The sequence below is a fragment of the Neomonachus schauinslandi genome, chromosome 2, assembly GCF_002201575.2.
Source record: "Neomonachus schauinslandi chromosome 2, ASM220157v2, whole genome shotgun sequence".
NCBI lineage: Eukaryota > Metazoa > Chordata > Mammalia > Carnivora > Phocidae > Neomonachus > Neomonachus schauinslandi.
Window position 1 is genome coordinate 201,975,227 of NC_058404.1, and position 26,093 is coordinate 202,001,319.

The 26,093-nt window shown below is 46.1% G+C and overlaps 1 protein-coding gene across 2 annotated transcripts in view; it reads left to right on the forward strand.

The window, feature by feature from the left end:
* The first annotated feature begins 1,719 nt into the window (after positions 1-1,719).
* The window catches only part of TNIP2 (TNFAIP3 interacting protein 2), a 34,828-nt gene continuing 10,454 nt past the window's right edge, over positions 1,720-26,093 (forward strand). For both annotated transcript variants that reach the window (XM_044913038.1, XM_044913039.1), the window contains exon 1: positions 1,720-2,038. In XM_044913038.1, the coding sequence (XP_044768973.1) occupies positions 1,760-2,038 (279 nt within the window). In that variant the 5' untranslated portion in view covers positions 1,720-1,759. The remainder of the gene's footprint in view (positions 2,039-26,093) is intronic.

Below are 26,093 nucleotides of genomic sequence, written 5' to 3' on the forward strand. Positions count from 1 at the left end.
CATCCTTTCTGTAATATCCTAATGGTGACAATGGCATCAGGGCGTGAAATCACTAGAGCTGGATCCCAGGAGCTGGGAGACCCTTTCCGGAGCCTGGCTACCTCAATGACACATCCCTACATAAAATCCAAAATTTGGAAATCCATTCGGATTTCCAAAATACATGGGGCCCCGAGAGTGTTGGATGAGAGACTGGAATGCCCATTTCACGGCTGAGAACCAGGGCCAAGGGCGCTTGACCTGCCCCAAGCTATAGGTATAGCAATAAAATGAGGACTCATCCCACCTCGAACAGCCGTGGGGCCGGAGCTGTGTCTTTGTCTCCACCACTGCCTCAGCCAAACAAACTGTGCCATCCATAGCCGTAGCCACGGGGATTGTGGACCTACACCTCATCTTCTAGTCCCCACAACACCCCCGACCAGGCAGGGAGGGTACCGGCTCTGACCTTCCCTCTGCAGAGGAGGAAGTGTGAGTTGGCTTTGCTCATACGCTTGTCTGATTTACAAGCCTGCCAGGGTTTTCCCGGGGCCCAGCCCGAGCTTGGCAGTGGACTACAGAAAGGGGAAAACCAGATGGGGACAGGGCGGAAGACGCAGCGGCTGTGAGGGAGGAACCTTTGAAACAGTGCAGGTGTGCCTGGGCCTCATTGTGGGGGAAAGCTCAGACTTTGAAAAGGAAAGCAGCGTGGAGCCAGAAAACCACCGGGAGTTGGTCTGGGAAGGTGGAGGAAGGAAAGGGACGGAGCAGTGCGGGTAGGACAGGGCAGCTCGCTCCTGCCTTCTGCTCTCAGACTAGCTTAGCGAGGGGCGCGTGGGCCCGGCGCCCGGCTCCGGCTCGCTGTCACGCGGTGGGGGGTGGGGGGTAGGGCATCTCCCTGGGCTCGGCTCTTGGGCCGTCGCCCTGTTCCTGTTGCCGTGTGTGGCCAGCCTGGCCTGCAGCCCGGTGATGTGGACCCACGCACAGGTCCAACACTTGAGGTCGCCTTTGACCCCTTCTTTCCCTCCCATCAACAGCTGCATCAGAGGCGGCCTTACCCTCCCTCCTCCTCCTCCTCCTCCTCCTCCTCCTCCTCCTCCGGGCCGACTCCCCGAAGACTCCCCCGACTCCGGGGAGGGGGGGACAGGGCGGGGGGAGCGGGGAGCGGGGGGAGGAGGCGGGCCGCTGGGACAAGCCCGCCACTCGGGCACTCCGGGACCGCTGGGCCACAAGGCTGGGGCCTGGAGAGGGGGCGGGCCGTCGAAGGGTTTGGGACGGCCTTTCCGCGGGTCAGGGGCCACGCTGGTCGTCGTGGGCGGGGCCGGACTGTCGGCAGGGGGGCGGGGACTAGGCGGGTCGCCGTGGGCGGGGCCAAGCGGTCGGCGGATGGGGCGGGAAGGGGCGGGGCTGTGGGCAGGGGGCGGGGCCAGGCGGGCCGCCGTGGGCGGGGCCGGGCTGTCGAAGGGTCTGGGACGGCCTTTCTGCGGGTCAGGGGCGGACTTTCCGCGGGTCGTCGTGGGCGGGGCCGGACTGCCGGCAGGGGGCGGGGCTAGGCGGGCCGCCGTGGGCGGGGGCTATCGGCAGGGGCGGGGCCAGGCTGTCGAAGGGTCTGAGACGACCGGACTGCGGGTCAGGGGCCACGCTGGTTGTCGTGGGTGGGGCCGGGCTCTCGGCGGTAGGCGGGGCGCGCCGGGAAAAGTTCCGGGAAGGTGCGCGGCCCGCCCAGACCGGGCGCGGAAGTTGGCGGCGTCCGCGCCCCCGCCGGTCGAAGCCCGTGGCCATGTCCTCAGGGCGCGCTGGGTCCGGCGGGCAGGAGGGGGCCGCGCGCGCGGCGGCCGCGCTCTGCGGCCTGTACCACGAGGCCGGGCAGCGGCTGAGGCTCCTGCAGGACCAGCTGGCCGCCCGGGACGCCCTCATTGAGCGCCTCCGCGCCCGCCTGGCCGCGTTCGAGGGGGACGCGGCGCCCTCGCTCGTGGACGCGCTGCTGGAGCAGGTGGCGCGCTTCCGGGAGCAGCTCCGGCAGCGGGAGGGTGGCGCCTGCGAGGCGGCGCTGCGCCAGGTGCGTCCCCGGTGGGCGAGAGCCGCGCTTGCTCGGCCCGCAGCGAGTTCTGAGGGGCGGTGAGTCCGCGTTGGGGCTGAGGGTTTGTGCCACGCTGGGCTCCGAGAGGTTTGAGAGTTGTGCTCCTGTGTTGGGTGTGAGGACAGTGGGGGGGGTTCCGGGGGGTGTCCGTGCCCGTGTTGAGTGTGGAGGGCGGTGCTGTGTCTGCCTGTCGGTTCTGAGGGCGCGCGTGGACGCTGTTAACCTTAAAAAGAACACTGCCAGTCATTTCCCCCCACAAATAGATTTATTCGGGAATAGCAGAGAATTGCGGTCTGGGACGCGCAAATAGGGGAGGCCACCGGACCGAGGAGGGGAGGCTCTTACAGAGGAAGGGGGTCGGGAGGGCCGTTGCAAACAAGGTCGGCGGGGGTGAGCCGGGAGCTGGCCGGGCTGTGGCACAGGGTGGCGGAGTAGCGCGGCCGCGCGGAGTCTCCCTGCTCCTGTCGGCTTGGCGACCAGCGAGGCGTGGGAGGGGGAGCGCTCCTCCTGCCCCGTCAAGACTCGGTTCTGAACAGTTTCCTTTATGAATTTTTACAGTGTGGTTCTGACGGCTGTGCTCCCATGTTGGGTATGAGGGTTGTGCATTCTTGTTGGCTCTTCAGGCGGTGTGTGCGCCGGTGTCGGGTTGTCCGTCCCGAGGTGTGTGTGCCTGTGTTGCCTTCAGAATGGCGTGCTCCCGCGGTGGGCGCTGAAGGCTGTGTGTTCACGTTGGCTCTGAGGCGTGTCTGCCTAGCGTGGTGGATCTGAGGGGTGTGTGTCCATGTTCTGTGGGTTTGTGCCCGTTCTGGGTTCTGAGAGGTATTTGTGCCCTGTTGGGTCTGAAGGTTGTTCTGTATGAGGAGCGTTTGTTCCTGTTGGTTCTGAGGATTGTGTGTATGTGTTATGTTCTGAGGGGTGTTCTCCATGTTGTGTCAAGGACTGTATGTCCATTTATATCTGAAGGTTGTGTTAGGATTAGCGGTTGTGAGACCCTGTTGGTTCTAAGGGGTGTGTGTGCAACCGTGTTGGGCATAAGGGTTGTATGTCTGCGTTGGTTCTGAGGTGTGAAGCCCCCATTGGGTTTTGAGGAGTATGTATGCCTGTTTTGGTCTGAAGGTTGCGTGTTCGTGTTGCTTCTGAGGGTGTGTGAGTGTGTTAGATTCTGAGCAGTGTATCCTGTGTTGGGTCAAAGGGTGTGTGCTCATGTTGAGGGTTGTGGGTCCTTGTTGGTCTGAAGGTGTGTACGTTCCCATGTTGGGTTTGAGGCATATGATGCTCTCACTGGGTTCTGAGGGGGGTGTGTGCCTGGGTTTTGTCTGAGGGGTGTTTGTGTGTTAGGTTCTGAGGTGTGTGCTCCTCTGTTGCATCTGAGGGGGTATGTGTTTGTGCTGATTCTGAGGGGCATACTCCCATATTGGGTCTGAGGGTTGGGTGTCTGTGTTGTTCTGAGTGGTGTGTCTGTGTTGGGTTCCATTTGGTCTTATTTTATTTTTTTTAAAACGCTTTTTAAAAGATTTTATTTATTTGAGAGAGAGCAAGAGTGAGAGAGCGAGCATGAGTGGGTGAAGGGCAGAGGGAGAAGCAGGCTCCCCGCCGAGCAGGGAGCCCGATGCGGGACTCGATCCCAGGACCCTGGGATCATGACCTGAGCCGAAGGCAGACGCTTAACTGACTGAGCCACCCAGGCGCCCCTCCATTTGGTTTTAAAGGGCTGTCTGTCCTTGTTGCTTCTGATAGCTGTGTCTCTCCGTGTTGGATCTGAGGGTGTGTGTTTGTGTTAATTCTGAAGGGTGTGCTCTCATCCTGGGTTTGAGGGGTGTGTGCATGTGTTAGGTTTTGAAGGATGTGTTTATAAGCTGGGTGAGAGTGTCGTGTGTCTTTGTTGGTTCTGAGGAGTGTGTGTGCCTCTTTTGGGTTCTGTGGGGTGTGTGTGCCTGTGTTAGGTCTAAGGGTTGTGTGCCTGTGTTCTACAGGTGTGTGTCTGTGTTGATTTGAGAGGTAATATACCTGTTTTAGGTTCTAAAGGGTGTGCCTTGGGGTTAGGTTCTGAGGAGTCTGCTCTTGTGTGCCCATTGTGGGTTGTGAGGGGTGTATGTGCCTATGTTGAGTCTGAGGAGTGTGTGCCTGCATAGGTTCTAAGGGGTTGTGTTTATGTTGGGTTCTGAAGGGCATGTGCACCTCAGGGGCTTCTCAGTGGTGTGTGTGTCCATTTTAGGTCTGAGGTGTTTGTGTTAGTGTCAGTTCTGAGGTGTGTGTGTGTGTGCATGTTGGCTTCAGAGTGTTGTGCTCCCTTGTTTGAGGGGTGTGTATGCCTATGTTGGGTCTTTTTTTTTTTTTTTAAAGATTTTATTTATTTGAGAGAGAGAATGAGAGAGAGAGAGAGCATGAGATGGGGGAGGGTCAGAGGGAGAAGCAGACTCCTCGCGGAGCAGGAAGCCCGATGCGGGACTCGATCCCGGGACTCCAGGATCATGACCTGAGCCGAAGGCAGTCGCCTAACCGACTGAGCCACCCAGGCGCCCTATGTGCTTCTTTCTTTCTTTTTTTTTATTTTTAAAGATTATTTATTTATTTGAGAGAGAGCACATGAGAGGCGGGAGGGTCAGAGGGAGAAGCAGACCCCCCGCCGAGCAGGGAGCCCGATGCGGGACTCGATCCCGGGACTCCAGGATCATGACCTGAGCCGAAGGCAGTCACTTAACCAACTGAGCCACCCAGGCGCCCCGCGCATGTTGGGTCTTAAGAGTACCGTGTCTGTGTTGGTTCTGAGTAGTGTGTCTGTGGTGGGATCGAGGGGTCTGCCCATGTAGGTCTATGGGGTGTGTTTGTCAGTGTTGGCTTCTGAGAAGTGAGTGTGCCTATCTGGGTCAGAGGGTTGTGTGTCTATGTTAGTTCTAAGGGGTGTGTATTCCTGTGCTGTGCCCATGTTGGGTCCAGTGGTTGTATATCCATGTTTTTTTCTGAGGGCTGTGTGTGCCAGTGTTGTGTTCTGAGGGTTGTGTGTCCATGTTGGTTTCTTTTTTTTTTTTTTTAAAGATTTTATTTATTTATTTGACAGAGAGAGATACAGCGAGAGAGGGAACACAAGCAGGGGGAGAGGGAGAGGGAGAAGCAGGCCTCCCGCCGAGCAGGGAGCCCGATGCGGGGCTCGATCCCAGGACACCGAGATCATGACCCGAGCCGAAGGCAGACGCTTAACGACTGAGCCACCCAGGCGCCCCTCCATGTTGGTTTCTAAGAGGTGTTCTGTCTGTCTGTGTTGGGTCTGAGGTGTGTATGTTCAGTGTTGGTTCTGAAGGGTGTGCTCCCATATTGGGTGAGGGTTGTGTGTCCCTGTTGGTTTTGAGGTGTCTTTGTGCTCCTGTGTTGGACCTAAGGGGTGTGTGTCCCTGTTTTGGGTTCTGAGATGTGTGTTTGCCCACATAGGGTTTGAGGTGCCTATGTTGTGTCTGAGGGGTGTATGCACTCATGTTGGGTTCTGAGGGATTTTTGTGCCCAAGTTGTGTATTGAGGGGTGTGAGTAGATGTTCATTTGGAAGGGGGGGGTGTGTTCCCACTTTGAGTTGAGGGTGTATGCTCCGTGTTGAGTTCTGAGTGGTCTGTATGCCTGTGTTGGGTCTGAGGGTTGTGTGTCTTTGTTGGTTCTGAAGCTGTTTCTCTTTGTGTTGGGATGAGGGGTGAGTGTCCTTGTTGGTTATGAGGTTTTGTGATTAGGTTTGGAGGAGGAGCTCCCATGTTGGTTCCGAGGAAAGTTTGTGTGCCTGTGGTAGATTCTGGGAGGTATGTGTGCATGTTTGGGTTCTAAAGTGTCTGTGTGCTGTTATTAGGTGTAAGGTATGTATGTCTCTGTTGGTTGTGAGGGGTGTGTGTCTGTTGGGCCTGAGGGGTATCTGTATGTCTGGCGTTCTGATGGGTATGTATTTGGGTTCTTTTTATTTTTTTTAATAAAGATTTTATTTATTATTTGACAGAGAGAGAATGAGAGAGAGAGCACATGAGAGGGGGGAGGGGCAGAGGGAGAAGCAGACTCCCCGCTGAGCAGGGAGCCCGATGCGGGACTCGATCCAGGGACTCCGGATCATGACCTGAGCCGAAGGCAGTCGCTTAACCAACTGAGCCACCCAGGCGCCCCTGTATTTGGGTTCTAAGAGGTCTGCCCCCTTGTAGGGTGTGAGGGCTGTATGTGACTGTATTGTGTTCTGATGGGATTGTGTGTGTACGTGGAAGGTTCTGTGTATACGTGTGTTCATGTTCAATTCTGTGTTGTGTGTGTAGACACTGGGGTCTGGGGTGTTTGTGTGCGTGTGGTACCCGAGCATAGGCTCCTGGTGTGTATGTGTTCACACTGGGTCCTGGGCCATGTAAACCCTGGTTATGTTCTGAGGTGACTTTCAGCTCCATTCGTAAATGAGTCTTTCAGTAACAGCTGTCTTCTGCTGGGAGCAATGACCTCGGATAACAGACTTAAATCTCACTTTCCCTCCTCCTCGTCCCTGACACTGATGATCTGTCTTTGTGAAGTACCATAAATGCCCAGAACAGGAGCAAGAGTAACAGTATTTGTCTGTAACAGCTGTTTGAAGTACCACACGCATCTGGGTGAACTCTAGTGCCCTGTTTGGGCCATAGCTATTATCTGGGTTGTCCCAGGAAAGAAACTAGGTCTGCAAAGAGAGTAGCTGCATAAGACAATTTTCTTTTTCTTTTTTTAAAGATTTTATTTATTTATTTGACAGAGAGAGACACAGCGAGAGAGGGAACACAAGCAGGGGGAGTGGGAGAGGGAGAAGCAGGCTTCCTGCTGAGCAGGGAGCCTGACGTGGGGCTCGATCCCAGGACCCTGGGCTCATGACCTGAGCCGAAGGCAGACACCTAACGACCGAGCCACCCAGGCGCCCCCAATTTTCACTTCTAGGCTTGGCCCTGCAGCCAGATTTTAGAGTGAAAAAGAGACATGCACCCCCCTTATTTTTTTTACTATAAAAGTAATTTTGAATATCTGAAAAACAGAGGAGAGAGTAAAGAGTAAAGAATAAAATAACAGCCACCGTAACCCCACAATGTGGGGATAACCAGTGTTCATTTCTTGGCATGCCTCCTCCCTGTTTTTCCTTTATACTCGGTATGTGCACACTGGTGTGCTTGAGTTCATGCTGTCTGTACATCTTCATATCACATTGCCAGTATTTTCTCATCTGCCTCATTTTAGATGCCTCTGGAAGCCAGATGTCTCCCTCATTGCAGTGCTCTCCCTCGTCTGGGGGAGATGGTTCATAACTCATTGGGGCAGAAGGAGAATTTAGAAGGCACCTGGCCTGCACCACTGATCTTAGTGTCGTGGACACGACAGATGAGTGCAGGGTGGGGACTGGAGGACGTCATACCCACCACCAACTTACACCTGCAAGTAGCAGGACTGTACTTACAGTCTGGTGGCCATTGGTGTTCAGCCCACATGTTCAGCCCCGGCACAGCCTCTAACCAGGACCCAGACAAGCAGATCTATAGTCCTAGATCTATATGGTCTTTTACCCCTGACATTTAGGTTTCATTTTAGGATTTTTAATTATTTAAGGAGCATTTTAACAATATGGTATCTTACGAGATTACGTGTTTGTGGCTTACTCCTCCATCTGTCTGAGTCTGTCACAGAACCTGTGGAGAAATGGAGAGATTTCACACTGTGCAGAGTGAAAACAGTGGGAAGAATTGATCAATAGGTTGGTCTCCTCAGAGGCCATGTCAGCCAGCCTGTTGGGAGCAGCGACCCTGGGTTGGTAGAGCCTGGGGGCTCCCAGAAGGGATGCTGAGGCTATATCCTTAGGTGTGCGGGGACTGCCAGGTGATCTCTGCATCTGTGGCTGAGCTGTCGCTAGCGTGTGATGGGGCCAGGTCAGTCTCAGAATTCTGGTTCTTTCTGCCACCACAGTAAGACTTGAGACCTTACCTCGTTTGTAACACGAGGTCTACATGGGTAGCTTTACAAAGCTCCAATTAAGACTCTCTGGGATAATGGTGTTAATTCACTATGTGGCCCATAACTGCTCAACCCCATTTCATCACCACCCAGGGTACTAGCCTCATGGGCCGTGCTTGGTCCTGACATATCAGTTTCCTCTCCCTTCTGGCTTTTTTTCCCCTGTTCTGCCATGCTTTCTATTGAGTAGAACAGCATACACCCTTTACAATAGGCTGTGTTAGCTGTGTGTTTTGTTTTTGTTTTTTTAAAGATCTTATTTGTTTATTTGACAGAGAGAGAAACAGGGAGAGAGGGAACACAAGCAGGGGGAGTGGGAGAGGGAGAAGCAGGCCTCCCGCGGAGCAGGGAGCCCGATGCGGGGCTCGATCCCAGGACCCTGGGATCATGACCAGAACCGAAGGCAGACGCCTAACGACTGAGCCACCCGGGCGCCCTGTTTTGTTTTTAATCATCTATCTCCATACCTTTTTTGATCTTGTAAAACTGAAACGCTATAGCCATTAAGCAGTAACTCCCCATCTTCCTGTCCCCCAACCTCTACCCTTCGCAAATATCATTCTACCTTCTGTCTCTGTGATTTGACTCCTCTAGGGACCTCATAGAAGAAGAAATCATACAGTATTTATCCTTTTGTGACTGACTTATTTCACTTAGCCTAGGGTCCTACAGGTTTATCTGTGTTGTATCATGTGCCAGAATTTCCTTCTTTTAAGGCTGAATGATATTCTGTTGTACGTATATACCACATTTTGCTTATCCATTCATCTGTTGATAGACACTTGGGTTGCTTTCATATTTCAGCTATTATGAATAACATTGCTGCTATGAATATGTGTGTACAAATATATCTTTGAGACCCTCCTTTCAGTTCTTTTGGGTATGTGCTGGAAGTGGAATTGCTAGGTCATAAGATAATTCTGTGTAATTTTTTGAGGAACCACCATACTGTTTTTCCACAGTGGCTACACCATTTTACATTCCCACCAGCAGTGCACAGGGTTGCAATTTCTCCATGTTCTCACCAGCATTAGTTATTTTCCTTTTTTTTTTTTTAATAGCAGCCATCCTGATGGGTTTGTGGTGATTTAATACAAAATGATTATAGTTTTGATTTGCAATTTCCTAATGATTAGTGATGTTGAGCATTCTTTCATGTGCTTATTGGTCATTTGTATATCTTCTTTGAAGAAATGTCAAGTCCTTTGCCCATTCTTGAATTGGTTATTTTGTTGTTGAGTTTTAGGAATACTGTACAGACATACCTCATTTTATTGCACTTCTCAGATCTTGTGTTTTTTATAAATTGAAAGTTTGACAGGGCCCTGCCTGGCTCAGTAGGTGGAGCATGTGACTCTTGATTTTGGGGTTGTGGGTTTGGGCCCTGTATTGGGTGTAGAGATTATTTAAAAGAAAAAAAAAAGTTTGTAGCAACCCTGCGTCAGGTAGGTCTACGGGCACCATTTTTCTAACAGCATTTGCTCACTTCATGTCTCTGTGTCATAGTTCGGTAATTCCTGTGGTATTTCAAATATTTTCACTGTTACGTTTGTTATGGTGATGTGTGATCGGTGATCTTTGATGTTATTATTGTACTTGTTTTAGGGCACCATGAACTGTGCCCATAAAAGACACAAACTTAATATGTGTGTTTTCTGACTGTTCCACTGACCAGCCATTCCCCCATCTCTCTCCCTCTCTTCCCTGTCCCCTGCGACACAACAATATGGAAATTAGGCTAATTAATAACCCTGTAATGGCTTCTAAGTGCTCAAGTGAAAGGAAGAGTCACACATATCTCACTTGAAATCAAAGCTAGAAATGATTAAGCTTGGCGAGGAAGGGATGTCTAAAGCCAAGATAGGCCGAAAGGTAGGCCTCTTGTGCCAAAAGTCCACGTTGCAAATGCCAAGGAAAGGTTCTCGAAGGAAGTTAAGAGCGCTACTCCAGCGAACACATGAGTGATAAGAAAGCACAACGGCCTCGTCGCTGATGGGGAGAAGATTTTGGTGGTCTGGATAGGAGATCAAAGCAGCCCCAGTATTCCCTTAAGCCAAAGCCTCATCCAGAGCAAGGCCCTGACTCTCTTCAAGTCCACGAAGGCTGAGGGAGGTGAGGAAGCCGCAGAAGAAAAGTCTGCAGCTAGCAGAGGGGGGCTCATGAGGTTTAAGGAAACACGGAAGTGCCAGGTGAAGCAGCACGCGCTGGTGGAGAAGCTGCAGCAGGTTTGGCAGAAGGTCCAGCTAGGATCGCTCGGGAAGGCGGCTGCTAAACAGACGCTCCGTGGAGACGCGGCAGCCTTATCTGGGGAGAAGAGGTCGTCTGGGACTGTCCTAGCTGGAGAGAAGCCAGCGCCTGGCTTCAGACGTTCAAGGGACGGGCTGACTTCCCTGTTAGGGGCTAATGCGGCTGGTGACTTGAAGCTGAAGCCGGAAAATTCTTAGGGCCCTTAAGAATTATGCTACCTCTCCTCTGCCCGTGCTCTGCAGACGGAACGGCTCGGCCTGGACGACAGCATACCTGTTTACAACACGGTTTACCAAATATCTGAAGCCCACTGTGGAGACCTACTGCTCAGAAAAAAAGATTCCTTTCGAAATATTACCGCTCGTCGACATCGTACCTGGTCACCCAAGAGCTCTGATGACGTCCGGCGAGATTAGTGTTGTTTTCATGCCTGCTAATGCAACGTCCATTCTGCAGCCCACGGAGCAAGGAGTAATTTTGACTTTGAAGTCATATTTAAGAGACACACTTCGCAAGGCTGTATTATTTAAGAGACACACCATAGATGGTGATTCCTGTGCTCGATCTGGGTAAATTGAGAATCTTCTGGAAAGGATTCACCATTCCAGACGCCATTAAGAAAATGTTCCCATGGTTCAATGTCAGTACTAACAGGAGTTTGGAAGAAGTGGGTGGCAGCCCTCGTGGAGGACGTTGAGGGGTTCAAGACTCAGTGGAGGAAGTCACTGCAGATGTGGCGGAAACAGCCAGAGAGCTAGAAGTGGAGCCTGGAGAGGTGAGCGAACCGCTGCCCTCTCAGGATAACACTTGAACGGATGAGGAGGTGCTTCTATGGAGGAGCAAAGAAGGGGATTTCTTGAGATGGAGTCTACTCCCGGTGACGATGCTCTGAAGACTGTTGAAATATGACAAGGATTTAGGATATTGCATAACCTTAGTTGATAGGTTGGCAGGGTTTGAGAGGACTGACTCCAATTTTGAGAGAAGTTCTGTGTGTAAAATGCTATCAGACAACAGCACATGCTCGGCGCCTGGGTGACTCAATTGGTTAAGCGTCTGCCTTCAACTCAGGTCATGATCCCGGGGTCCTGGGATCAAGTCCCACATCGGGCTCCCCCTGCTTTGTGGGGAGCGTGCTTCTCCCTCTCCCTCTGCCTGCCACTCCCCCTGCTTGTGTTCTCTCTCTGTCAGATAAATAAAATCTTAAAAAAAAAAAAAAAGACAACATCACATGCTACAGAAAAATTCTTGTTTCCTGTGCTCTGGTATCATATCTAAGAAGTTATTGTCAAATTCAATATTGTGAAGCTTTTGCCTATGTTTCCTGTAAGAGTTTTATAGTTTTAGGTCTTACATTTAAGTCTTTGATACATTTTTTTTGAAGATTTTATTTCTTTTTTTGAGAGAGAGAGAGATCATAAGTAGCAGACAGGCAGGCAGAGGGAGAGGGAGAAGCAGGCTCCCCACCGAGCAGGGAGCCCGATGCGGGGCTCGATCCCAGGACACTGCGACCATGACCCGAGCCGAAGGCAGATGCTTAACCGACTGAGCCACCCAGCGCCCCGTCTTTGATCCATTTTGAGTTAATTGTTGTATATGGTGTTCATATACAATATGAACTCTTTACAATAAAGAGTCCACCTTTATTCTTCTGCATGTGGCTGTCCAGTTTTCCCCATAGCATTTGTTGAAAAAATTATACTTTCCGCATTGAATGGTCTTAGCACCCTTATCACCACCATTTGACCATATATGCAAGGGTTTATTTCTGGGCTTATTATTCTTTTTTTTTTTTTCAATTTAATATTTTATTTATTTATTTGAGAGAGAGAGAGAGCACGAGCACAGCTGGGGGAGGAAGAGGGAGAAGCAGACTTCCCACTGAGCAGGGAGCGTGATGTGTGGCTTGATCCCAAGACCCTAGGATCATGACCTGTCTGGGCTCATTATTCTATTCCCTTTGTGTAAATGCCTGTCTTTATGCCAGTGCCAGATTGTTTTGTTTACTGTAGCTTTGTAGTCAGGTTTGAATTCAGGTAGCATGAGTCCTGCTTTGTTCCTTTTTTCTTTTTCTAAGATTGTTTTGGGTATTTGGGGTCCCTTGAGATTCTATATGAATTTTAGGATGAATTTTTTGATTTCTGCAAAAAAGAATTCACTGGATTTTGATAGGGATTTTATTGAATCTATAGATCACTTTGAGTAATGTTAAACTTAAAAATAAAACTGTCAGTTATTTTACCAGCAAAAATGGGTTTATTACAGAGAGCAGAGATTTGCAGTCCATGCAAGCTACAGCAAAACCATAGGCAAGTCCAGAGAACAAAGAAGAATGCTCTTTTATAGAGGAAAGGGGGAGATGGGAGGGCTCTTGAAGACAGTCCATTGCAGTAAACTGGGAGTTTGAAGTGTAGTGACTTTTCATTGGTTGAGTTGTGACAGTCTCTCATGGGCTGGGCTGTTGGGGGGTGGTGCAGGGAGGAGAGAATCTTTCTTCCTTCTGCTGGGGTAGTAAAATATAGTTAACCCTTGAACAACATGGGGGTTTTGGGTGCTGTCCCCCTGTGCAGTTGAAAATCCATGTATAACTCCTGACTCTACAGAAAACTTTAACTATTGATAGTCTGCTGTTGATGGGAAGCCTTACCAATGACAAAAACAATTGATTAACACATACTTTGTATGTTACATGTATTATATGCTGTATTCTTAAAGTAAGCTAGCAAAAAGAAAATGTTCTTTTTTAAGTTTTTATTTATTTGACAGAGAGAGAGAGAGACAGTGAGAGACCACGCACCACATGGGGCTTCCTGCTCAGCGGGGAATCTGCTTCTCCCTCTCCCTCTGCCACTCCCCTACCCCCCTGCACCCCACTCATGCTCTCTCGCTCAAATAAATAAAGTCTTTTTTTTTTTTTAAGATTTATTTATTTATTTACAGAGAGAGTGAGAGCGAGAGAGGGAACACAAGCAGGGGCAGAGGGAGAAGGAGAAGCAGGCTTCCCGCCGAGCAGGGAGCTGGATGTGGGGCTCAATCCCAGGACCCTGGGGCCATGACCTGAGCCAAAGGCAGATGCTTAACAACTGAGCCACCCAGGCTCCCCAAAAAGAAAATGTTCTTAAGAAAATTAAGAACAGGGCGCCTGGGTGGCTCAGTTGGTTAAGCGACTGCCTTCGGCTCAGGTCATGATCCTGGAGTCCTGGGATCGAGTCCCACATCGGGCTCCCTGCTCGGCAGGGAGTCTGCTTCTCCCTCTGACCTTCCTCCCTCTCGTGCTCTCTGTCTCTCATTCTCTCTGTCTCAAATAAATAAATAAAATCTTAAAAAAAAAAAAAAAAAGAAAATTAAGAACAGGGGTGCCTGGATGGCTCAGTCATTTAAGCATCTGCCTTCGGCTCAGGTCATGATCTCGGGGTCCTGGGATCAAGCCCTGAATTGGGCTTCCTGCTTCAGTGGGGAGCCTGTTTATCACTCTACCTCTCCTCCTCCCTGCCCCCCACTTGCACTTTCTCTCCCTTGTCTCAAATAAATAAATAAAAAATCTTAAAAAAAAAAATTAAGAACATTCCTGGGGCGCCTGGGTGGCTCAGTTGGTTGAATGTCTGACTCTTGGTTTTGGCTCAGGTCATGATCTTGGGGTTGGGAGATTGAGCCCTACATTGGGCTCATTGCTCTGTGGGGAGTCTGCTCGAGATTCTCTCTCCCTCTGACCATCCCCCTGCTTGCACATGCACTGGCTCTCTCTCTCTAAATACATAAATCTTAAAAAAGAAAAAGAAAATTAAGAACATTACTGTCCAGAATGCAAGATACATCTTTTCCTGTTGGTTCTGCAATTGACGAGTGGTAGGGTATAAGGGCTCCCTTTTCTGGCCCCCTGATTCCATTTTAGTGAGGTTTCCCTTAATAATTTTCACATTAGTATTGACATCTTAACAATATTAAGTTTCCAGGGCACCTGGGTGGCTCAGTCGGTTAAGCAACTGCCTTCGGCTCAGGTCATGATCCTGGAGTCCCGGGATCGCGTCCCGCATCGGGCTCCCTGCTCGGCAGGGAGTCTGCTTCTCCCTCTGACCCTCCCCCCTCTCATGCTCTCTCTCTCTCATTCTCTCTCTCAAATAAATAAATAAAATCTTTAAAACAAAACAAAACAAAACAAAACAACCCCAAAAAACAATATTAAGTTTCCAGTTTGTTAACATGGGATGTGTTTCCATTTATTTATGTCCTAATTTCTTTCAGTAACGTTTTATAGTTTTCACTGTACAAGTCTTCCACCTCCTTGAGTGAATTAATTCCTAAGTCTTATCTTTTTTGATGCTGTTGTAAATGGAATTGCTTTTATAATTTCTCTTTCAGATTCTTTATTATTAGTATATAGAAATACTGCTGTTTTTCGTGTGTTGACTTTGTCTCCTGATATTTGCTGAATTCATTTATTCTAAGTTTTTTTGTGTGTATGTGTGTGTGTGTGGAATATTTAAAGTTTTCTACATTCAAGATTATATCATCTGCAAAATATCATTTTACTTCCTTTCCTATTTGGATGCCTTTTCGTTCTTTTGTTTTTTTTCCTACTTGCTCTGGCTAGAATGTCTAGTACTATTTTTGAATAGAAGTGTTGAAAGTGGGTACTGTTGACTTGTTCCTGATCTTAGAGGAAAAGCATTCAGTCTTTCACCATTGAGTATGATATTTGCTGTTGGTTTTTCAAATATGGCTTTTATTTTATTTATTTTTTTAGAAGATTTTATTTATTTATTTGATGGGAGTGGGGAGGGAGACAGCATGAGCCAGGGGGAGAGGCAGGGAGAGAGGGAGAAGCAGACTCCTCACTGAGCAGGGAGCCTAATGCAGGGCTTGATCCAGGAACCCTGTGATCATGACCTGAGCTGAAGGCAGATGCTTAACCGACTGAGTCACCCAGGCGCCTCAAATATGGCTTTTATTATGTGGAGATAGTTTTTGCCTCAATTGATAGGATTATGTGTTTTTCTCCCTTCATTCTGTTAGTGTGGTGTATTACATTGATTGGCTTTCTTTTTCCTTCCTTTCTCTTTCTTTCTCTTTTTCTTTTCTTTCATGAAATATGTTTGTGAACTTAACCAAAGCAAGATAGTGTATTACCTAAATGTGTGTATAACAAATCTAGTGAAAAATTGTCTGATTGGAAAAGTTTAATAATAACTTTGTTCACTCCATGGTATTGATGCTGACTCATAAATAGAAAACAAACATCAAACACACATGTTGTGCTTCTTGTCACCCAAAAGGCTTAATTCTCTTGCCATTATTGTTACCTATTTATCAACAATTGCCTAATTGTCTTCAGGTAGTATAAATGAGAATAAATGATAGGTATGTCAAGAACATGACCAATTTGTAAGATGTAGAAAGTAGAACTAAAGTGGAAGTAGAAATAATTCAGGGCTTATCAGTACATAACTAAAATGATGCTCAATAATTGTCCAATTTCTCCAAATTGGCCTCTGATCCTTCTACATTGCGGTTCAGAAGATAAATATGCTGCACCTCTTATTCTTTTAAAAAGCTGGGGATAACCTTAGTCATGAGCATCACCTTTTCATAAACTGTGATGAAACTTGCTCAAAGTTCCTTGTGGGAAGTTCACAAGCTATTTGTAGAAGTACTCTGGGCTATAATACTTCCTCACTATTGGGCACCGATGAGAAGCAGGTGTTAACATTAGATACTGAAAACCAGTATACTTTGAATCTGGTTCTGATGCTTTCTAGCTGTGTTACCTTGGGCAAGCCACTTAATGTTCTGGTTTTCTCATCAATAACCTAAAATAAGAAGACCTACCTCATAGGACTGTTTATGTATTCATTCATTCAGTCATTAGATATTTGTCAAATGCCTGCTGTATGCTAGATGTTTTGATAGGCCCTGGAAATGCAGAAAGGATCAGAAAAGGCAGATTCCTATCTTTATGAAGCTTATATACTGGGTGCCTGAGTGGCTCAGTCAGTTAAGTGTCTGCCTTTGGCTCAGGTCATGATCTCGGGCTCCCGAGATCACACACCACATGGGGCTCCCTGCTCAGCAGGGAATCTGCTTCTCCCTCTCCCTCTGCCGCTCCCCCACCCCCCTGCACCCTGCTCATGCTCTCTCTCGCTCAAATAAATGTCTTTTTTTCATTTTTTTAATTTTTAATTTAATTTTTTATTTTTTTAAAGATTTTATTTATTTATTAGAGAGAGAGAAAGAGAGAGAGCATGAAGGGGGGAGGGTCAGAGGGAGAAGCAGACTCCCTGCTGAGCAGGGAGCCTGATGCGGGACTCGATCCCGGGACTCCAGGATCATGACCTGAGCCGAAGGCAGTCGCTTAACCAACTGAGCCACCCAGGCGCCCGTGTCTTTTTTTTTTTTTAAAGATTTATTTATTTATTTACAGAGAGAGAGAGCGAGAGAGGGAACACAAGCAGGGGCAGAGGGACAGGGAGAAGCAGGCTTCCCGCTGAGCAGGGAGCTGGACGCGGGGGGCTTGATCCCAGGACCCTGGGACCATGACCTGAGCTGAAGGCAGACGCTTAACGACTGAGCCACCCAGGCACCCCTCAAATAAATAAAGTCTTTAAAAAAAAAAGATGCTTATATGCTAGTTGAAAAAATAGAGATTGTAGAAATAATCAATTGCTTTTGTGGAAAATATGCAAAATGGATGTATAGTACATTATGAGTTTTTATGTTGTAAGGAACATGTGATTTAACATATATAAAGAACATAGCATAATCTTTTGCACCTAGTTGGTACTCAGAAGATGGGAATATCATCTACCATTGCCACTTAAGTGTTTATTTATTGAGCATCTGTATAGGAATGGAGTGTGCATGCGCAGCACCTTGGGTTATGTTTTTCCATTTCTCCCAATATTGAGTATAGTATATTCATTTCACAAGCATGTGTACAGTGTCAGGGTTGTGCCAGGCTCTGGAGCAGTGTTAATCCAGTATAATTGGAGTGAAGAGTGTAAAGAATAACACAGGAAGTGGCTATAAAGTTAAATTGGGGGCAGATTGTGACTACCTTTACTACCTTATAAAGGGGTTAACTGCATATTCTTTTAAGCACTAGGCTAGGGGAATGCAAAAATGATCAAGGTCCATTTCTTGCTCTTCAGATTGTGGAATCACACATGCACATAAATGATCACTTTTTTTTCTTCCTTACCAATTTGGATGCTTTTTATTTCTTTTTCTTGCCTGATTGCTATTGCTAGGACTTCCAGTACTATGTTGAATAAAAGTGGTGAGAGTGGACATCTTTGTCTTGTTTCTGATCTTAGAGGAAAATCTCTCAGTTTATCACCATTTAATATGTTAGCTGTGGGTTTTTCATATATGGTCTTTACTATGTTGAGGTGTGTTCTCTTTAAATCTACTTTGTTGAGAGTTTTTTTTTTTAATTAAAGATTTATTTGAGAGAGAGAGTGAGAGAGCATGAGCAGGGGATGGGGCAAAGGGAGAGGGAGAGGGAGAAGCAGGCTCCCTGCTGAGCAGGGAGCTAGATGAGGGACTCAATCCCAGGACCTGGAGATCCTGACGTGAGTCAAAGGCAGATGCTTAACCAACTGAGCCACCCAGGCACCACTCTATTTCTTCTTGATTTAGCTTTGGGAAGTTATATGTTCCTTGGAATGTATCCATTTCTTCAAGGTTGTCCAATTTGTTGGCATAATAATTTTTCATAATATTCTCTTTTTTTTTCCTTTTTCCTTTTCTTAAAGATTTTATTTATTTGACAGAGAGAGACACAGCGAGAGAGGGAACACAAGTAGGGGGAGTGGGAGAGGGAGAAGCAGTGTAGGGGGAGTGGGAGAGGGAGAAGCAGGCTTCCCACTGAGCAGGGAGCCCAATGTGGGACTCGATCCCAGGACCCTGGGATCATGACCTGAGCTGAAGGCAGACGTTTAATGACTGAACCACCCAGGCACTCCATAATATTCTCTTATAATCTTTTGTATTTCTGTGGTGTCAGTTTTTTTTTTTCTTTCATTTCTGATTTTGAGTTCTCTCTCTCTCTTTTTGAGGAGTCTGGCTAAAGATTTATCAATTTTATTAATCTTTTCAAAGAACCAGGTCCTGGTTTCATTGATCTGTTTTATTATTTTTTAGTCTCTCTCTCATTTATTTCTGCTCTCATCTTTATTATTTCCGAAAGGTTGTTTATTTGAGATTTTTTTTTCCTGCTTGTTGAGGTAGACCTATTATAGCAATAATCTTCTCTCTTAGAACAGCTTTTGCTGCATCCCAAAGATTTTGACTGTTGTATTTTCATTTGTCTCCCTATATTTTTTTGTTTCATCTTCAATTTTTTGATTGATTGATTCATTGTTTAGTAGTATGTTATTTAACCTTCCTATATTTGTGTTCTTTCCAGATTTTTTTTCGTGTGATTGATTTCTAGTTTCATACTGTTGTGGTTGGAAAAGATGCATGGTATGACTTTGATCTTTTTGAATTTAAGACTTGTTTTATGGTCAACTGTGGAGAATGTTCTGTGTACACTTCAAAAGAATGTGTAGGGACACCTGGCTGGCTCTGTCAGTAGAACATGTGACTTTTTTTTTTTTTTAAGATTTTATTTATTTTTTCAATGGGGGGGAGCTTCCTGTGGAGCAGGGAGCCCGATGCAGGACTCAATCTCAGGACCCCGGGATCACGACCTGAGCTGAAGGCAGACGCTTAACCGACTGAGCCACCCAGGCGCCTTTTTTTTTTTTTTAAAGATTTTATTTATTTATTTGAGAGAAAGAGTGAGAGAGCACGAGAGGAGGGAGGGTCAGAAGGAGAAGCAGACTCCCCGCTGAGCAGGGAGCCCAATGAGGGACTCCAGGATCATGACCTGAGCTGAAGGCAGTTGCTTAACCGACTGAGCCACCCGGCACCCAGAACATGTGACTCTTAGTTCCAGCCCATATTGGGTGTGGAGCCTACTTGGGAAAAAAAAAAGTTGTTTTGAATATGATGTTCAGGGGCGCCTGGGTGGCTCAGTTGGTTAGGCGGCTGCCTTCGGCTCAGTCATGATCCCAGGGTCCTGGGATCGAGCCCCGCGTCGGGTTCCCTGCTCAGTGGAGAGCCTGCTTCTCCCTTTCCCTCTTCCTGCCACTCTGCCTACTTGTGCTCTCTATCTCTCTGTCAAATAAATTAAAGAAAAAAAATCTCTGAATATGATGTTCAGAAAATAACTGTTAGTTCCATTTGGTCCAATGTATCATTCAAAGCCACTGTTTTGGGGCACCTGGGTTGTTCAGTCAGTTAAGGGTCTGCCTTTGGCTCAGATCATGATCTCAGTGTCCTGGGATCAAGCCCGGAATCAGGCTCCCTGCTCAGTGGGGGGTCGGCTTCTCCCTCTCCCTCTGTACCTCCCCCCTCCCCCCCGCCGCCCGCTTGTGCACTCTCTCTCAAATAAAATATTAAAAAAAAAAAAGGTCACTGTTTCCTTGTTTTTCTGTCTGGATGATCTATCCATTGATGTATTTACACCTATTTAGGGTGTTAAAGTTCCTTGCTAATATTAGTATCAGTTTCTTCCTTTATGTCTATTAATAGTTGCCTTATGTACTTGAGTGCTCCCATGCTGGGTATATAAATATTTACAATTGTTATATCTTGTTGGAGTGTTCCCTTTATGATTATGTAGTGTCTCTCTCTTGTTTTTTTTTAACTTAATTTTTTAAAAGATTTTATTTGAGAGAGAGAGAAAGCAAGCAAGCATGAGTGGGGGGCAGAGGGAGAAGCAGACTCCCTGCTGAGCAAGGAGCCCAATGAGGGGCTCGATCCCAGGACCCTGGGATCATGACCTGAGCTGAAGGCAGTTGCTTAACCAACTGAGCCACTCAGGTGCCCCTCTTTGTCTCTTGTTATTGTCTTTGTTTTAATGTCTGTTTTGTCTGACATAAATATTGGTACCCCAGTTTTCTTTTTGCTTTTATTTATATGATCCCTTCACTTTTCCATCTCTTCACTTTTTTTTTTTTTAAGATTTTTTTTTTTTTTATTCATGAGAGACAGAGCGAGAGAGGCAGAGGGAGAAGCAGGCTCCCAAGGAGCAGGGAGCCCGATGCGGGACTCGATCCCAGGACCCTGAGATCATGACGTGAGCCGAAGGCAGATGCCTAACTGTCTGAGCCACCCAGGCGCCCCACCATCTCTTCACTTTTAATCTATATATTTTTTATGTCTCAAATGGGTCTCTTGTAGGCAGCATATAGATGGGTCTTGCTTTTTTATCCATTCCATCACTTTGTTTTTTGATTGGACCATTTAGTACATTTACATTCAGAATAATTGTTGATAGACATGTGCTTATTGCTGTTTTGTTAATTTGTTTTATGGTTGTTTTTGTAGTTCTCTCTTCTCTTGCCTCCTTATCATTTGATGGCTTTCTTTAGTGATATGCTTGGATTCTTTTCTCTTTATATTTTGCTTATCTATTATAGGTTTTTGATTTGTGGTTACCATTAAGTTTATATATAACCTCTTAAGCATATAGTAGTCTGTATTAGGATGATGGTTACTTAAGTTTGAATCTATTTTCAAAGCACTAAGTTTTTACTCCTCCCATCCCCATGTTTTATGTATATGATATCATACTTTACATTCTTTTTATTTTGTGAATCCCTTGACTGATTTTTATAGATATCATTGATTTTGCTGCTTTTGTGCTTTTTTTTTTTTTAAATGTTTTATTTATTTATTCATGAGAGTCAGAGAGAGAGAGAGAGGCAGAGGCAGAGGGAGAAGCAGGCTCCCCGCCTAGCAGGGAGCCCGATGTGGGACTCGATCCCAGGATTCTGGGATCATGACCTGAGCTGAAGGCAGACGCTTAACCATCTGAGCCACCCAGGCGCCCCGCTGCTTTTGTGCTTAAACTCTCTACTGGTTTTACAGGTAATTAATCTGTTTATTACTTTATGTTTGTATTTATCTGTGAAAATTTTTTCTTTCCTAATTTGCTTACTCCTGATTATGGCCTTTACTTTCCACTCAAAGAATTCCCTTTAACGTTTTTGTAAGGCTGGCTTAGCGATGATGAGTTCCTTTAGCTTTTGTTTGTCTGGGAAACTCTTTATCTCTCCTATTTTGAATGATAACCTTGCTGGGTAGATTATTCTTTGCTGTAGGTTTTTTCCTTTCAGCACTTTGAATATGTCATGCCACTTCCGTCTGGCCTGCAGTTTCTGCTGCAAAATCAGCTGACAGCCTTTTGGGGTTTTCCTTGTATGTAACTATTGTCTTTTCTCTTCCTGCTTTTAAAATTCTTTGTCACTACTTTTTGCCATTTTAATTACTATGTGTCTTGGTGTAGACCTCCTTGGGTTGATTTTGTTGGGGGCTCTCTGTGGATCCTGGATCTGGATTTCTTTTCCTTCCCAGATTTAGGAAGTTTTTAACTATTAAGTCTTCAAGTAAATTCTCTGCTCTCTTTTCTCTCTCTTCTCTTTCTGGGATCCTTATAATGCAAATGTTATTATACTTGATGTTGCTGAGTTCCCTTAATCTATTACCATTTTTTATGTTTTTTTGCTATTCAGCTTGGTTGCATTCCATTACTCTGTTTTCCAGCTCAGTGATCCATTCTTTTGCCTCCTCTAATTTGCTGTGGATTCCCTCTAGTATATTTTTTATTTCAGTGATTGAGAAGTCTTTATTTTTGAATTTTTTTTTTTTTTTATATTCTCTGTCTCCTTGTTGAAGGTCTCACTGAGGTCCTCTACCCTGTTCTCAAGTCCAGTATCTTTATGACCATTATTTTGAATTCTCAATCAGGTGTATCACTTACCCTGTTTCACTTGGTCTCTTGCTGTGATTTTGTCCTGTTCTTTCATCTGGGGCATACTCCTCTGTCTCCTCATTTTGTCTAATTCTCTGAGTTTGTTTGTGTGTTAGGAAGTTCAGTTATGTCTCCTGATCTTGAAAGTAGTGGCCTTCGGAAGAGGTCCTCTAGTGCCCTGCAGTGTCCCCTGTTCACCAGGTGGTGCTTCAGGGCTGTCTTCTCTGTGTGTTGTGTGTCCCCTGACGTTGTGCCTGAGCTGCGTTTGCCTTCCAGTTGGCTGCAGTGGTCCCCTTTGCCTGTGTGGGTGGGGTTTAGTCTCTTTGTGTTAAGGGGCCAGTCTGGGGCTGCCTTGGGCTTCTCCTTGGTTCAGACCAGATGCTTGCCCTCAACCTGTTTGGCAGAACTGTGGTTGCACTGAACTGAAGGGTGCTTTCCCTGTTGTCCCCTGCGAGGCTTTTATGGGTGGGCACAACCTGCAGTCAGACCAGATACTGCCCCCAGTCTGTTAGGGTTGCAGTCTCCCTGAACTACAGGACTCTTTCTTCATGCTGCTCCATGTGAGGGTTTTGTTCATGGATGGGCTGGCCATCAGATCAGTTGTCTGCGCCCAGCCTACCGTTGGGGTTGCAGTCGAACTGGTGTCTGTGGTTGTCTTCCCTTCTCCCAGGGTAGGAGTCACTTTGGTGTTGGCCACTGTCAGGGCTTCTTGCTGAGTGAGACGTCAGGCACCTTGGAGGGACTCCTGCTGAGTGGGACAGGTTGGATGGGATGGATCCGCAGGAGAATGTGGGGGCAGGGGAATGGGCATGGTGTTAGCGAGCTAGATAGTGAGTGTTCATGCTGGTTCCCACAGATGTCTGGGTATCTAGGTTGGCAGGGAGGGGAAGAGAAATGGTGCCCACTAGCTTTTTTCTTCTTGGACAAGGCTACTAAAGATCCCTGCTCTCCAGGGATCTGGAGATTAGTAAATTCTGAGATTAGTAAATAAACCTCCCATACACCCCAGGCACTTTTCGAATGCTGCTTCTAGGTGGGATTGTTTGTTGTGCTGTCTCTAAGGGCAGAGACTCAGTGTTATTGCTGATAATCCCCACTGATTGTCCCTTCTGTTTGTGGTTAGTCTCACAGGTTAGTTTGGTTCCCAACTGGGACTCTGCCCTTCCTACCATTTTTCATTTTTCGGTGTGACCTCCCCTCTACAGTTAACTGTGGAGAGTCTTTGGTTCATTCTTTGGATTAATTACACTGATGTCTAGATGATCACTTCTTTTTAAAAAAAAGTTTTTTTAAAAAGATTTTTATTTATTTGAGAGAGAGAGAGCATGAATGAGGGAAGAGGGAGAAGCAGACTCCCTGCTGAGTAGGGAGCCCGATGTGGGACTCGATCCCAGGATCCTGGGATCATGACCTGAGCCCAAGGCAGACACTTAACCGACTGAGCACCCAGGCACCCCTAGATGATCACTTCTTGAAGCAAATTGTGAAAGGGATGGAGGAATGTGTAGTGGGGAAATACTGAACTCAGTAAGTGTATAGGTAAGCCAACTTAAGTTTCCAAACCAGAACACTGGTATTATAGTGTCAATTGCTTTTTTTTTCCCTTCAGATATAGTTAACATTAGTTTCAGGTGTACTGCATAATGATTTCATGTTTGTATATATTGAGAAATGATCACCACAGTAAGTCTAGTTAACATCCATTGATCAATTTTTGTATGTTTATAATAGCTTTATGTTCCAGTAAAAAAATTCCACTTGATTGTGGTGTATAAAAGGATTCTTTTTTTTTTTTAAGATTTTATATATTGATTTGACAGAGAGAGACACAGCGAGAGAGGGAACACAAGCAGGGGGAGTGGGAGAGGGAGAAGCAGGCTTCCCGCTGAGCAGGGAGCCTGACGTGGGGCTCGATCCCAGGACCCTGGGATCATGACCTGAGCCGAAGGCAGATGCTTAACGACTGAGCCACCCAGGCGCCCCAAGGATTCTTTTAATATGCTGCCTAATTCGGTTTGCTAGTGTTTTGTTGATTTTTGCATCCGTGTTCATCATGGAGGTTAGTCTATAATTTTCTTTTCTTACAGGGTCTTTGTCTGGCTTTGGTATCAGGGTAATGCTGGCCTCATAGGACGAGCTGGGAAGTGTTCCCGCCTTTTTTTTTTTTTTTGGAAAAGCTTAAGAAGGATTAGTATTCTTCACATGTTTGCTAGAATTCACCTGTGAAGCTGTCGTTCTAGGGCTTTTTTTTTGTTGGGAGAGTTTTGATTACTGACTCAATCTCCTTACTAGGTAGAAGTGTGTTCAGTTTTTCTGTTTCTCTGTGATTTAGTTTTAGTAGGTTTTGTATTTCTAGGAATTTGTTAATTTCATCTAGGTTATCCAATTTGCTGCTGTACAATTGTTCATAGTACTCTTAATTCTTTTTATTTCTATAGAATTGGTAGTAATGTCTCCTCCCCACTTTCATTTCTGCTTTTAGTAATTTGTCTTTTTTCTTGAGTCTGTCTAGCTGAAGGTTTGTCAATTTTCTTGATCTTTTAGAAAAATCAACTCTTGGTTTTATTGATTTTTCTCTGTTCTTTTTTTTTCTCTGTTTCACTTACCTCTGCTCTAACCTTTATGATTTCTGCCCTTCTGCTAGTAGCTTTGGGTTTAGTTTGTTCTTGTTTTTCTGGTTTCTTAAGTGATAAAGTTAGGTTGTTGACTGGAGATCTTTCTTGTTTATAAAGGCAAGTGTTTATAGCTATAGATGTCCCCCTTAACATTGCTTTCACTGGATCCCATAAGTTTTGGTGTGTTGTGTTTTCATTTTATTTTTCTCTAAGTATTTCTTAATTTTCTTGTGAGTTCTTCTTTAATTAATTGATTTAAAAGTGTGTTGATTGGGGCACCTGGGTGGCTCAGTCAGTTAAGCATCTGCCTTCGGCTCAGGTCATGATTCCGGGGTCCTGGGATCGAGCCCCACATTGGGCTCCTTGCTCAGCGGGGAGCCTGCTTCTTCCTTTGCCTGGCGCTCCCCCTGCTTGTGCTCTCTCTCTCGCTCTGTCAAATAAATAAAATCTTAAAAAAAAAAATCTGAGACTTAATATGTGGTCTAACATACAGTCTAGTCTGGAAAATGTCCCAAGTGTACTTGAGAAGATCTTGTATGTGGCTGTTGCTGGTGGGTGTTTGTACATCTCTTAGATCTAGTTGGTTTACTGTGCTAAGTCCTGTTTTCTTAAGTCTGGTTGTTTAATAACTATTGAGAGTAGAGTATTGATGTCTCTAACCATTATTGTAGAACTATTTCTCTCTTCAGTTCTGAGAGTTTTTGTTTCATATATTTTGCTAGTCTATTAATAGGTGCACAAATGCTTATAATTGTTCTATTTTCTTGCTGTATTAAACCTTTTTTTTAATGTGTAATGTTCTTTGTCTTTTGTAACCTTTTTTCATTGAAGTATTTTGTTTTATATTAGTATAGGCACCCCTACTCTCCATCCTTTTTTGCTTTGAGTCTGTTTGTGTCTTTTTATCTCAAGTGAGTCTCTTGTAGACAACCTGTAGTTGGAGCTTTTGTTTTATCCATTCTGCCAAATCTCTTTTATTTTATTTTATTATTATTTTAAAAAATATTTTATTTATTTGACAGAGAGAGACAGCGAGAGAGGGAACACAAGCAGGGGGAGTGGGAGAGGGAGAAGCAGACTTCCTGCTGAGCAGGGAGCCCGATGCGGGGCTCGATCCCAGGACCCTGGGATCATGACCTGAGCCGAAGGCAGACACCTAACGACTGAGCCACCCAGGCGCCCCCAAATCTCTCTTTCAATTGGAGGGTTTAATCCATTAATATTTAGGGTAATTACTGATAAGGATGAGTTAGATAGATGTCTTATAGGCTTTTTGTTCCTCATTTTCTGCTTTACTGTCTTTGTGTTTATTCACATATTTGTAGTGAAATGTTTAAACTTTCTCATTTCCTTTGTATATATTCTACAGCTTTTCTTTTTTTAGTATATGTGCTG